General features: G+C 36.4%; 1 protein-coding gene across 1 annotated transcript in view; it reads right to left on the bottom strand.

Moving 5' to 3' along the window:
* The window catches only part of Soat1 (sterol O-acyltransferase 1), a 54,253-nt gene that overhangs the window by 13,614 nt on the left and 27,158 nt on the right, over positions 1–13,481 (bottom strand). Inside the window, exons 4-6 of the mRNA XM_046430063.2 lie at positions 3,823–3,974; positions 2,819–2,878; positions 198–305 (exon numbers count right to left, since the gene is read on the bottom strand). Of these exons, the coding sequence (XP_046286019.1) occupies positions 198–305; positions 2,819–2,878; positions 3,823–3,974 (320 nt within the window). The remainder of the gene's footprint in view (positions 1–197; positions 306–2,818; positions 2,879–3,822; positions 3,975–13,481) is intronic.

Here is a 13,481-nt window from a genome sequence, read left to right on the forward strand (position 1 = left end):
TGTCTAGTAATTATTGATCGTGGTCTATTAAAATTGAGTACTTTTAAAATAAAAGCAAAGAAACTTCCAACCTTCTCTTTAGTTATACTTTTCAGGAGAAAGGAATATCATCCTCTTTTTAGCCAAACTATCCTTTACTAAAATATAGTGATAACTCCCAACTTCTCATACATCAACTAGCAACTTTCTTCTCTTACCTTCCTTCATCGATGTAATCTACCACAAGTGTGCTGAGGATAAAAAGAATGAGGAGGGCAATAAACATGTGATATATTGTTCTGATGTGGTCCACTTCAAACAGCTCACTGTAAGTGTAGTTCAAACAAATCAAATTAGAAATCTGTACCTAATTTTAAAATACCACATAGTAAAGACTTTTCTTTTAAAGTAGGTTTAGAAGACACTTAATTCACCTTTCAAAAATACCTCAAAATATTAATCCTGAAGTACAGTACAGAGACAATGAATGATCAGACCAAGGTAAAACTATAATGGATTCTCAACCTTTCTTTCCAATAAAATTATATTGCCTTCTAGAAAGCAACATGATGCCAAATCTTTAAACAAATGGTCTGCATTCCACAACACCCACCAGAAATGACTGTTTTCCATTATAAGCAGAGTCCATTCACTGAAAATGGGGAATTTGGAAACAACTACACTTAGCTCCCCACACTCAGCTATATACCTATTCCGGATGTTCAACCTGACACATCTGAGCTCCTTTGCTGCTGCTGCTGCTGACCACCGACCACCTGCACATTCATGACACTTAATCACTTAACAGACGCTTCACCCTTTCTCTTCACTAATATTTAAAACTTTTTCTTTTAAAATGGCAATACCTTCTAGATGACTTATCCCCAGTAAATACCTTTTATATCTGACTAAAAGCAAGCATTTAACCTTATTTATAGAAAGTGGCAAGTTAACCTTTCTCTACTGACTTTTAGAGAAATCTAAATACTATTAAATCTCTAGAATAAGGATCTTCAAATTCTAATAAAAATCCACCTGAGCCATGGAAAATGTATTCTATTTCCTTGGTTAACATTCTTTTTTGTTAAGGTGCATTTTATTTTTTTTCCCATAGAGAACATACAATCCTAACATTAAAATCATAATTACAATGTTCAAAGCAATCATTTTATTTTCCCTTTACGTGAAAAGCCTGTATTTCCCCCTAGATATAATTTTTTCTTTTTTTGACACAGAGGATTGAACTCAGTGGTACTTGATCACTGAGTCACATCCCCAGCCCATTTTTGTATTTTATTTAGAGACAGGATCTCACCAAGTTGCTTAGGGCCTCACTAAATTGCTGAGGATGGCTTTGAACTCATGATTCTCCTGTCTCAGCCTCCCAAGCCGCTGGGATTACAGGTGTGCACCACTGCGCCCAGCTCCCCCAGATATCATTTAAAAGATCAATCTTGTCAAATCATCATGTCACAAAACCCACTGAAATTGAATTTTTCATTACATGTTTAAAAAAACTCTAGCCTTCTTGTTGAAGTTAAAAGGTACAGATCAATTTGGTTCATGATTTTTCCCCTCCAGCAATGGGGATTGAACACATGGGTAGTGCTTTACCACTGAGTTACATCACCAACCCTTATTTATTTATTCTGAGACAAGGTCTCCCTAAGTTGCCCACTCTGTCTTCAAACCTTTCTTGCTCCTGCCTTAGTCTCTCGAGTAACTGGGATTACTGGCATGTACCTCTGCCCCATAAAGTAAATTTTGATGAGTGTAAGGTACATGTTATTGTTTAGATATGAAGTATACCCTAAAGACTCATGTGTTGAAGGCTTGGTCCCCAATACACCCTATTCAGAGGTGAGGATTCTGGGAAGTAATTGAATCATGAGGGCTCTGACCTTATCAGTAGATTAATCCATTAGAAGGATACATATCTGATGGTATTATTGGAAAGTGGTGGAAAATTTAGGCAGTGGGACCTAGTTGGAGAAAGTAGGTCACTAGGGGCATGCCCTAAAAGGGTATGTCTTGTCCCGGGCCTCTTCCTCATTCTCCCTCTGCTTCCCAACTGTCATGAGAGGAGCAGCTTTGCTTTGCCGTGCCCTTCCACATTGACGTTCCTGTCTTGGAGCCAGCCAGCAATGCACTGGCACCTCTGAAACCGTGAGCCAAAATAAATCTTTCCTCCTCTAAGCTGTTTTTCTCAGGTATTTGACACTATAAAAGGCTTATTAACACAGTGCATTTTTAAAGACAGGCAGGTTAAAACACTTAACATAATTTTTTAACAAAATAACTATCTCAATGATCTACACAGATTAAATTTCAGCAGTATTTTAATTTCAGCAGTATTATATTTGCTATTACTGAATGAGTAAACAATATACTCAGCATAAAAGAAAAATATTCATCACCTACTCAAAATGCACCTTTAATTTTCAGTTCACAAATGAAGTCACCATAATGAATTTACATGGTATAGATTCTATTTTAAAGGCATTAGGCAATCAAAGTTTTAAAATAAATGAGAAAATTACCAAGTCTTCCAGCAAAAAAGAGTGGAGGCATTTAAGTCCAAATCTAAAAGTCTACCTACATTACAAAACTTGTCACTCTATCCCTTGTCCTTGTGAAACTAGATCCAAAACCAGAAGATCAGCAAGAAGGAGGAAGAGAACCCAATGTACAAAGAGAAGAATCAAAACTAATGACTTATATGGATATAGAAAGACTCATTAAATATTTATAGATTAAGCAATCTACAATCAGGAGACTCACTCAGGGCAGCTTTTTAGAAAATTCAAACTAATGATTAACAAAAGCAAAAACTACTCACTCTAAAAGTGATCTCCTTGCAATAAAAATTTTTCCTTGTTCTGGAGGTGCTCTGAAATCTCTGGAAAAAGCAAAAAATACAATAAAATAAGTAATCCAAATATTATAAGAAACATAATCCCATGGACAAGAGAAATGATATTAACTACAACAACCAACATTAATTACCCTTCACTGTGATCTGGGTACTGTGTTAAAGATTCTGTGCATGTTATCTCAGTTACTCCTACGGAACAATTTGTGAAGGTGGGTACATGCGTAACTGTTTAGGTTGGGAGAGATGTCAGACACACCTAAGTGCAGCACCCAGCCCCTGTGGAAAAGCATTCTCTGCAGCACAGGTTGGCAACCATTCTTCCTGTTTCTAGAGAGTCTTTGAGATCAGGGACAGGCCTGCAGCCATACTTTACTCCAGGTCAGATATTGTTACTAGTTTGTCTTCCCAATTTCAATGAACAACATATGTTTATTTTATATGTTTATACATGGTGCTGAGGATCGAACCCAGTGTCTCACACATGCTAGGCAAGTGCTCTGCCACTGAGCTATAGCCCCAGCCCCATAAAGACATATTGTATAGAGTACAATGGCAAGGCATGAAATAATGTGGTTAAGAGCAAGGACTGGTGCAGACTATGGGTCGAATCCCTGCTGTTTAATCTTGAATATCATTTAAGTGCTTTGTGCTTCAGTTTCCTAAGTTGTAATATGCAGACAGTTATAATATCTATTCAGAGGGACACTATTCGGTTTAAATAAGTTATTCCATGTAGAGCACTCAACTATTATTAGTCAGTAGTCTTCAGGTATGTATGTGTTATAATTCACACCCTAAGAAGGAAAAACCTGCCCTTCAAGGGATTAAGTAATGTACCCAATGCTACATAGAGTCAATTGAAGTGATGGCAGGGCATGAATCCAGGCGTTTTTACTGCAGTCTATACTCTGACCACTGAGATTCGCCAGAGTAGATATCTGCATTCAAAGAAAATAACTAACACTTACTTAGCTCTGTGGTTGTTTTTCATTTCTTCAAGAATGGAAAAAGTTGTGAGGGCGCAGCCACCATTGTCTAACGATGCAGATTTTTCAATGAGATTGGTCACAAAATCATCAAAGTGACTGCCAACTTCCTTCATAAAAAGTGGCTTTAATTCCTAGAATTTTAATACACATGAAGAAAAATAAGAAACTAACATATACATGTGGGTTATTAATGTTTTTCTAAAGGGCTCTCTTAAACAGAGCTGGTTCAGGAGAAAGACATACTAAGTAAATGAATTCACAGGAGTCAAAGCAGAAAAATAATTTCTATAACTGACTTGTAGTTCCAGAAATGTCTACTGAAAAAGCAATACAGTGATTTTACACTCTTTGTTAAGTATATTCTCCTTTTGAGCACAAATTAAGATACCAAAGATACTAAATAAAATCCTACAAATGATACACAAAACCGAAATTACAGAATGAAGAAAATGAGGCTATTCCTTTCTCTTCACATTCTTATTTAGAAAACAAAGTTTTTATATTGTAGCCCCATTACATAATTACCATAAATTTAAGTCTTTCTTCTAAAGCAATCCCTTTACCCCAAGTACTCACCATTTATATTTCATAGCATGTCATTCTACATCATATCTACATTTACATGATGCTCATTCCTAACTCCAAACTATGTATTTTTCTAACCACAATACATGTACATGTATGTGAACATATTTATGTTAGCTCACCATTACACTCAGATGAATTACACCCTTTGCTCTGATCTAACAATGAGGAGAGAAATTAAATAAAGGACTAATGGTGCAGTGAATGCCACAAAGAAAGGACAGTTCAGAGTGACAGGAAAACAAAAAGAAGACAGAATACAGAAGAGAAGAAATCACTGGGTAGTGTGAGGACTGATGGAAGGAGGAAGGTTTCAAGTGTCCTTGTACGTTTCTTTCACACCCTCACACCCAACACCTCAGACAATGATCTCTCTTAGCTAGGCTGAGCTTGTAAGGTTTCTCTTTTACCAGGATTAATTCTTGTCCTTTTCTTCCTGCAGTAAAATTTACTGGTAGGTAGTTCAGAAATGCAAGATGACCATTTAAATCTACCACATTCCTGTATAATTAGGTGCCTACTGCTCATTTCTTAAGGCCTTTCTTCTCTTTCTCTGAGGAACTAAAAGTTGGTAAAAGATGCTGCCAAAGCGACAACCAGAAATATCTTTATGGCTGAGGACACCATTATATTTCCTTAATCCTTAGAGCCTAGTAGTGAAGGTAATAAAGAGTCACTGCTTGTTACTGTCACTCACTTTGTAGGATGGAATGCAGAACAATACAGTACAAGCAGTGTCCATTTTGCCTTCTTCTAAGTTCAGTCACATGAAATTTGTTAATTAAAACTTCAGTATGTGATCACAAGATGGGCATGTTGGCGCATGCCCGTAATCCCAGCAGCACAGGAGGCTGAGACAGGAGGACTGCAAGTTCACAGCAGCCTCAGCAAATTTAGCAAGGCTCTAAGCAACTCATTGAGACCCTGTGTCAAAATTTTTAAAAATACAAAAAAAAAAAAAAAAGGGTTGGGGATGTGGCTCAGTGGTCAAGGGCTTCTGAATCCCTGGTAATCCACTGCCCACCCCGCCACCAAAAGTGATCTCAATAAATCTGAGCAATGTCTAATACAAGTAATCTAAAAAGGATGAGGTTATAGGCTTTCTGATTTACTGAACTCTTATCTAGTCCTATTTATTTCTTTCAGTCAATAGACCATGATAGCCCCAGTACCAAGATGGAGGAAGGAAGAGAGTTAACTAGAAATTAGAAAAGGTGGTGCTTAGATAATCTTGTAAACAGAATCACTATTTAGAGTTTAAAGAAAGCTGATTTTTTATTTTTCCAGTGCTAGAGATCAAACCCAGGGCCTCACACATGGGAGGCAAGTGAACCACCACTGAACTATACCCTCAGTCCAAAACATTTTATTTTAAATAAGCAGATGAACTAGATAGCCTTTATGATAAGAGGGAATGACAACCATGAAGCAAAGACCCTATGGTAAGAATACATAATAAAGATACCAGTGATCAGAGAGAAGACTGGGAAAAAAAGACGGGACTAGACTACAACAGACTTTTTTGCCATTTTAAGAATTTTTAACTTTATCTTGAGGACAACTGCAAGCCAGTGACATTTTAAGCACACTTATAAACATGTCCTGGATGTGCAATTTAGAAAGATAAGTCCTTCTAAAAAGACTTCCAAGCAGAGATTTCTTTGGACTGAGTCTTAAAGTAAGAAAAGGGCAGGTCATTTATAGATAAATAAAATAACCCTTTCAAAGGTACAGAGGCATGAAAAATTTAAAAGTAGGCTGAGAGAGAAATACATAATAGAATTTTCAGTTTCTCAAAAAAATTAGGTTACTTGATCACAATTTCTTTAATATGACTCCACACGGTCATATTACTAGCCTTTGAATTTTTTGACTCACTGCCTGGCTTTGCACAGAGAACCTTTCAACCTTACTATGGCTGGGAACCAGAAACCTGACCTTTCTGGGCAAAACTAGTAGCACAAGGGCACAGTTAACACAAGGTTTTAGGTCTTATTCTATGCTGATGGCTCAGAAAGTTCTCCCCTGATGATTCACTCTGAAGTTCTTTATATTGTTCTTTCTTCTCACATATCATTATTTTCATTTTTCTGAATACCGTTTAAAATTCTGTATATTTCTACTTTTGGGCCTCTTCCTATTTGTCTCCCCAACTGACTTAAATACATATTTTTGTGAACTGTATGTCCAGCAATCAGCAAAGGAATTGGCAGGTGACTTTGTAATTTCTAAACAGTTTTTAGAACCAACCTGGCAGCAAAATTCCTACTTACTCCTTTGCTGGCTTAATTCAATTTTTAGTATAAAGTACACAGAAAGTAGTTATTTGAAAAAATATATTTATTTTTTAGTTGGTGGACACAAATATCTTTATTTCATTTTTATGTGGTTCTGAGGATCAAATCTAGTGCCTCAGGCGGGCTAGGTGAGCACTCTACCTTGAGCCACAACCCTAGCCCAGATAGTAGTTATTTTAAAAGCTATCTAGTCTTGATTTCTTTCGAGAAGCTAAGAAAAGTACTAAAAATCATCACTGTTATTGCTCATTAACAGCTATCATTTTTTATTGGATGATTGCTATATTCTTGATCTCTGTTAAGGGGCTCTTATGTGTTATTTCTAGTCTTAATTTGAGTAACCATTATAATTCCTATTTTACGCATGGGGGACCCAGGCTTAAAAAAGTCAAGTAGAGATCTAGTAAGCTGTAGAACAGGGATCAGAACCCAGGTCTGTATCACCCCACAGTTCATATGACACCATATTGCTTCAGCTGTACAATCTGAAATAGGTTCCATGCAATTAGTACCACAAACCCAAAAAACAAAAATAAACAGCTAAGAGAAAAAAAAAATCACTGATATACCTAACGTGAAAATGGTCAGATATCTAATAAAAAGTATAGTCTTGGGCTTGGCTTGTGGCTCAGTGGCTGAATGCTTGCCTTGTACATGTGAGGCCCTGGGTTCGATCCTCAGGACTATATACAAATAAAAAATAAAGGTATTATGTCCATCTACAAGTAAAAAAATATTTTTTAAAAAAGGTACAGTCTTGTTTAGCTCAGTTCTACTGCAGACATTTCATTTGAAAACATCATTATAGAAATGGTTTATACTAAGCAGTGCATTGTAATAAACTCCTATTTTTTCAACAAAGTGCTTGGAAATTATCCCGAAAATAACTATTACATAACCCCTTGATACAAGAGGCTAATGGTTCAGGATAAACCAGCAATAAAATTAGGTCCCTGAATTATATAATTATAAGCCCTTTGCATTAGCACACCTATAATCCCAGCTACTTGGGAGGCTAAGTAGTGGAGCACTTCAAAACCAGACTGGGCAACATAGCAAGTTAAGTGCCCCTGAGTTTAATCACCAGTACCAAAAAAAAAGAAAAGAAAAGAAAGGAAGGAACGAACAAAGGAAGGAAGGAAGGAAAGAAAGAAAGAAAGAAAGAAAGAAAGAAAAGGAAAATATACAAACTAAGCATATATATATTCAATCTAGCTTTGCTGACATACTTATACATACATACATGTGCCAATGTATATCTACACAGATCCATATGTTATGACAGAAAAAGGAAAATGAATTATCAGGAGGAAATGAACCAAAATATTGTCTCCTGGTGGGGATGGGCATTGAAGTAGTAACTATTTTCTTTTTTTAATTGCAGATGGACACAATATCCAATACCTTTATTTTGTTTATTTAGTTTTATGTTATGCTGGGGATAAAACCCAGAGCCTCACACATGCTAGGCAAATGCTCTACCACTGAGCCACAACCCCAGCACCCACACTTTTTTGAAATGATTTTTTCTGCAATGAGCCTATACTACTTCTATATTTGTTTTGTACAGTTTTTGTTTTTTGTGGTGCTGGGGATTGAACCCAGGGCCTTGTGCATGCGAGGCAAGCACTCTACCAACTGAGCTATATCCACTGCCCCTACTTCTATATTGGGGGACTATGTAAGTAAACATGTTCCCCCTGCTCTTAAAGCAATATTACATAAATATTACATAAATCTATCACATGTTGTATGATAGCACAGCAGTAAAACAAACTCTTAAATCTTGGGCATTTTTTTCCCAAAGAATGTATTTTATCTAATCTAAGATGCCCCTGATTTTTGTGTGGCATGAAGAAAGAAAAGTTTCCTGCTGGGCTAGGGTTGTGGCTCAGTGGTAGAGCACTTGCCTAGCATGTGTGAGGCACTGCCTAGTGTGTGTGAGGTGCTGGATTCAATGCTCAGCACCACATATGAATAAATAAAAATAAAGGTATTGTGTCCACCTACAATTAACAAATTAATAAATAAAGGTATTATGTCCATCTATTAAAAAAAATTTCTAGCTGAACCACACAACACAGTGCCTTCCTCACAGTGTATAATATATGTGTTCTAATTGAAGAGATATTAAGTAAGCAATTTGGAAGGGAGTATTCCTCAATCAGTGATATGCAGATTATCATCACTTAATCAGTTTAGATATTCTAGATTCACATTAACCATAAAATAGAGGAGCAATCATCTGTAAGGTTTTCAACAGCTCTAAAATTATGTTAAGTGTTTATCATGAACACCAAAATTGCTTTCATATCATTTTTTAACTTTCAAAGAATAATTTTAAGGTAACTAGTTCAGTCATTGTTCTTCATCAACCACTTTTTTTTGCATAGTATTCTTGGTCAGCATGAGGACAAATCCAAGGTCTAACATAGTGCTTGACAAAGAAACTGGGCTGCTCGTAAGAGCAACAAGGCAGGAACCTAACTTTTTCAAGTGATAAAATCATAAAGAATAACGAGCTGACTTTCCCAAAAAGCTCCAAAATAGAATACAGACTCATATATCAATGCATTTAAGTAAAGCAGGAACAGGAAATATTATAAGAATGTAGTTATATTTGCATAGCCTCAAGAAGGTGAGATGTAGTCTGTAATCCCAGGGGCTCAGGAGGCTAAGACAGGAGGATTGCAAGTTCAGAAAGCCTCAGCAAAAGTGAGACGGTAAGCAACTCAGTGAGACCCTGTCTCTAAATAAAATACAAAATACGGCTGGGGATGTAGCTCAGTGGTCGAGTGACCCTGAATTCAATCCCTGGTACCCCCCACCAAAAAAAAAAGATCAAAGTAAAATGGACAGCTGTAACAGACACTGTTAGCCATCCATCTTCTCATCCCATGTTCTCTTCCATAGTCCTAAAATTCCTGGTTTTAATTGCAGGCTTATCACTACCCAGAATAAGATACCAATGAGAATACAGGAGGAATTCTTTTGTTAAAATCTCCAGAAAACTTCCTTAAGATAGCTGGTACCTTTCCTGGTCCTTCTTCTTCCCCAACTCAGGTGAGATGGCTGCAGTCATTTGCAGGAGGAGGATGACAGCCTACCCATAGTGAGATAGGGAGCAGGAAGGAGCCAGGGTCCCTACAGACCATGTACCTCTGAACTTCCTACCTCTGAAGAGGTTTATAGAAGAGGTGAATATACTTGTGTTATTATTATTATAGCAAAACCTAACTTTTAATTTATTCAATAATAAGAATTTCTGGGTAAAAAATACTTGTATCTTCAGCAGTCTGCCAATAAATCAAACAGATCAGCATTATTCAAAACCTTTTCTAGAAGAGGTTGTTAAAAGAGGCTTGTTGCAGTGGTGCACACCTGTAATTCCAGCAACTTGGGAGGCTGATATAAGAGGATAACAAGTTCAAGGCCAGCTTAGCAAGGCCCTCAGCACCTCGGTTAAGACCCTGGCTCAAAATAAAAAATAAAAAATAGGTGCTGGGGATATAGCTCAGTAGTATAGCACCCCTTGGTAAATGCTAGTTCCAAAAAAAAAAAAAAAAGTGATAAAACTTGGAGAAGCCCTCATTTGCAGACATGCCATCTGGGTCTGGCATCTGGGTTTGGTTCTTATTGTTACAATTTGCTCATTTAATGGCTGAGCACTAGCATAGACTATTGATGTGAAAAAACAATACCTGAAATGCTATATAAGAAGCAACAGGGCTGGGGTTATGGCTCAGTGGTAGAGTGCTTGCCTAGCACGTGCGAGGCCCTGGGTTCGATCCTCAGAACCATGTAAAATTAAATAAAATGAAGGTATTGTGGCCAATTACAATTAAAAAATAAAAATTTATTTTAAAAAAGCAAACAAAATATGCCTCAACTATCATACACTTTTAAGAAGCAGAAATAGGAAGTGATTTTTTATCCCTTTAATTTTCACATTAGACTTAACAGTCCCTCTATAAAATTGTGTGTTAATAAAAGTTCCACAAATACTAACAGTAAAGACACCCTCTTTCCCAACTAGTAAAGAGGAAAAGAGAGAAAACTCAAATTACAAAAATTCATGTTGAGAAATGAACACTACTGAAAAAAAGAAAAACAAAAAAAACCAAAAAAAACGACACCCTCTTTGCCCTTCTCAGCACACTCAGTTTCCTCTAGAAACCATCTTCAGAGATAAGAACAGGCACCCAGCAATCAGGCCAGGAATGTGCTAAATGGCCTTGCCCTTCTGTCCAAAATGGAATTCTCTTCCATAAATCTGAATTTCTGAGCTTTGAAATATCTAAACTCTTCCTATTAAAACACTTACCCCTTCCAGAGCTGAGTATTCAACTTCTCCTTGGCTTCTACAAAATATTTTAGTACCTTTCAAATACATTTTCTTTTATACTTAAATAAGCCTTAGTGGTCTGTTATTTGCAACTAAAACAAACAATTTAACACAACATTTAAACAAACAAACAAAAAAGCTAATTTATCTATTAATATAAGTTGGTTGGAGCTTAATCATTTGAATCTCCTGGGCTCTTCGAAGAACTTTTAAGTCTTGTTAAAACACAATTCTAAGGATTTCAAAAGACCATGACTCAGGCCTATTACACAATTTTGTATGACCCCACTAATTTCACCCCACTAATGTCATAATCTCCCTCATTCCACTTCCCTTCTGACTAAAGAGATTACTCATCACTTGACAATGTTCTTTATGCCTTTCCTTTATAGGCTCCTTTATTCATGTAAATCGTCATACTTTGGAGATTGCTAAATAAGCAAATAAAAATACAGGCACCCAGTTAAATCCGAATTTCAAGTAAATAACAAATAATTTGTTAACTCTAAGGTATGTTTCAAATAATGCATGATGGTTTTAAAAAGTAGCCACTGTCTAAAATTCAAATTCAACTTGACATAGTATATTTTATCTGACAATTCTAGTTTGTGGAGTTAAAAGAGTTGTCTAATAAGATTTGTAGACTACCTGGTCCTTTTACAATAAGAAACAATGAATACTGAGCAAAAGTTTTAGTCAGTTACATGACGGTGACATAAGCCACTGGTGCCAACGAGGGCCTTGTGGACAGCTAGTCCAATGCTTCACCTTAAATATTAGGAGACGACCAACTAATGAAGATGTGTGACAAGTGGTGGAGCATGACACTGAATTCCAGTGACTACAAAGATTCCTGACTTTCTGGGGACTAAACCCAGGGCTTCATGCATGCTAGGCAAGCACCACTGAGCCACATCTCCAGTGCAAAAATCATTTGTTTAAAAAAAAAATATATTGAGAAAGAAATTAGTATATGCAAAAACAAGCAAATTTTATGGCTATGAACAATGTTCACATACCTGCCTTCTCAATTAATTTTGTGCTAGTAAATATTAACCAATAAAAGAAAACTAACAAAAATATAACCAATTACAGACCTCTCTTATAAACTAGGATAATTTAATAAATAAGATGTTACAGTTTGGGGCTGGGATTGTGGCTCAGCAATAGAGCGCTCGCCTAGCACAGGTGCGACCCGGGTTCGATTCTCAGCACCACATAAAAATAAAGGCATTGTGTTGTATCCATCTACAAAAAAAAAAAAAAAAAAAGAGAGAGAGAGAGAGAGAGAGAGAATCTTTAAAAAAAAAAATGATGTTACAGTTAATACATGAGATGTCTACCACACCTGCTAAGGCAGAGGCAAATGATTACATTATGAGAGCTGGAAACTAATCAGTGGATTAATCTAGTTGATGGATTAATAACGTGAACATTATTTGGTGGTAACTGTAGCCAGGTGAGGTGTGGCTGGAGGAAGTGGGTCACTGAGGGCATGCCCTGGGGATTATATATTTTATCCCTGGTTTCTCACCATCTCTCTGCTTCCTGGCTGACATCAATTTTCCTCCTCCATTCTCGTCCATCATGATGTTTCACCTGACCTTGGACCCAGAGCAATGGAGTCAGTCAACCATTGCTGAAACTGGGAGCCAAAATAAACTTTTTCTCCTCTAAGTTGTTCTTGTTGAGTATTTTGGTCAGAGCAATGAAAAGCTAACACACAAGGCTATGTCTGTGAAGCACCTAGTACGAAGACTGGCTTATAACAGGACTTCCCTTCTCCTACCTACCCGTTTACTCAGTCTAGAATACCAAGATATCACAATAATCCCTATCTCATTGTCTCCAAACTATCTTAATAAGTTATCTTGAGCTTAGACATCAGAATATTGGTCCTATATCTGATTAAAAAACATTCTAATTAATAAAGAATGGCAGAGTTGTGGGGTGTCCCTGTAGTTTAGCATGCATATGGCCCTAGGTTAAATTCCCAGCACCAAAAAAGTAAAATAAATAAATCAATGGCAGAATGTTTAATCTCACTAGATTTCAAATAACTGCCAATTAAAACAAATCTAAATCATTATCTTACAAATTCACCAAACGCAATTTAGTGATTTATTCAGAATAAAGCACTCTTTATTAAATACAGAGTATATATTAAGGATACAAAGTACGTACTCAGGAGTATAGAATAAAGAGGAAATAATCCCAAGCAGGAATGTTTAGAAAACTGTAGAAAAACATGGATTTGAACTAGAAATTAAAGGCCAACTGTACATTATTTTGATTGGTAAAGATATGAAGTTAAAGAAAGTTATAGAACTATACATAAAAGGATTCAAAAATAGAGAAAACATGCTTTACAATCCAGCCCCAATTTCCCCCATTATATTATTCTTTCCATT

This window comes from Marmota monax, unplaced genomic scaffold (genome assembly GCF_021218885.2).
Source record: "Marmota monax isolate L192 unplaced genomic scaffold, Marmota_monax_Labrador192_F-V1.1 WCK01_AAM20220418_F8-fsc00055, whole genome shotgun sequence".
Classification (NCBI taxonomy): Eukaryota; Metazoa; Chordata; class Mammalia; order Rodentia; family Sciuridae; genus Marmota; species Marmota monax.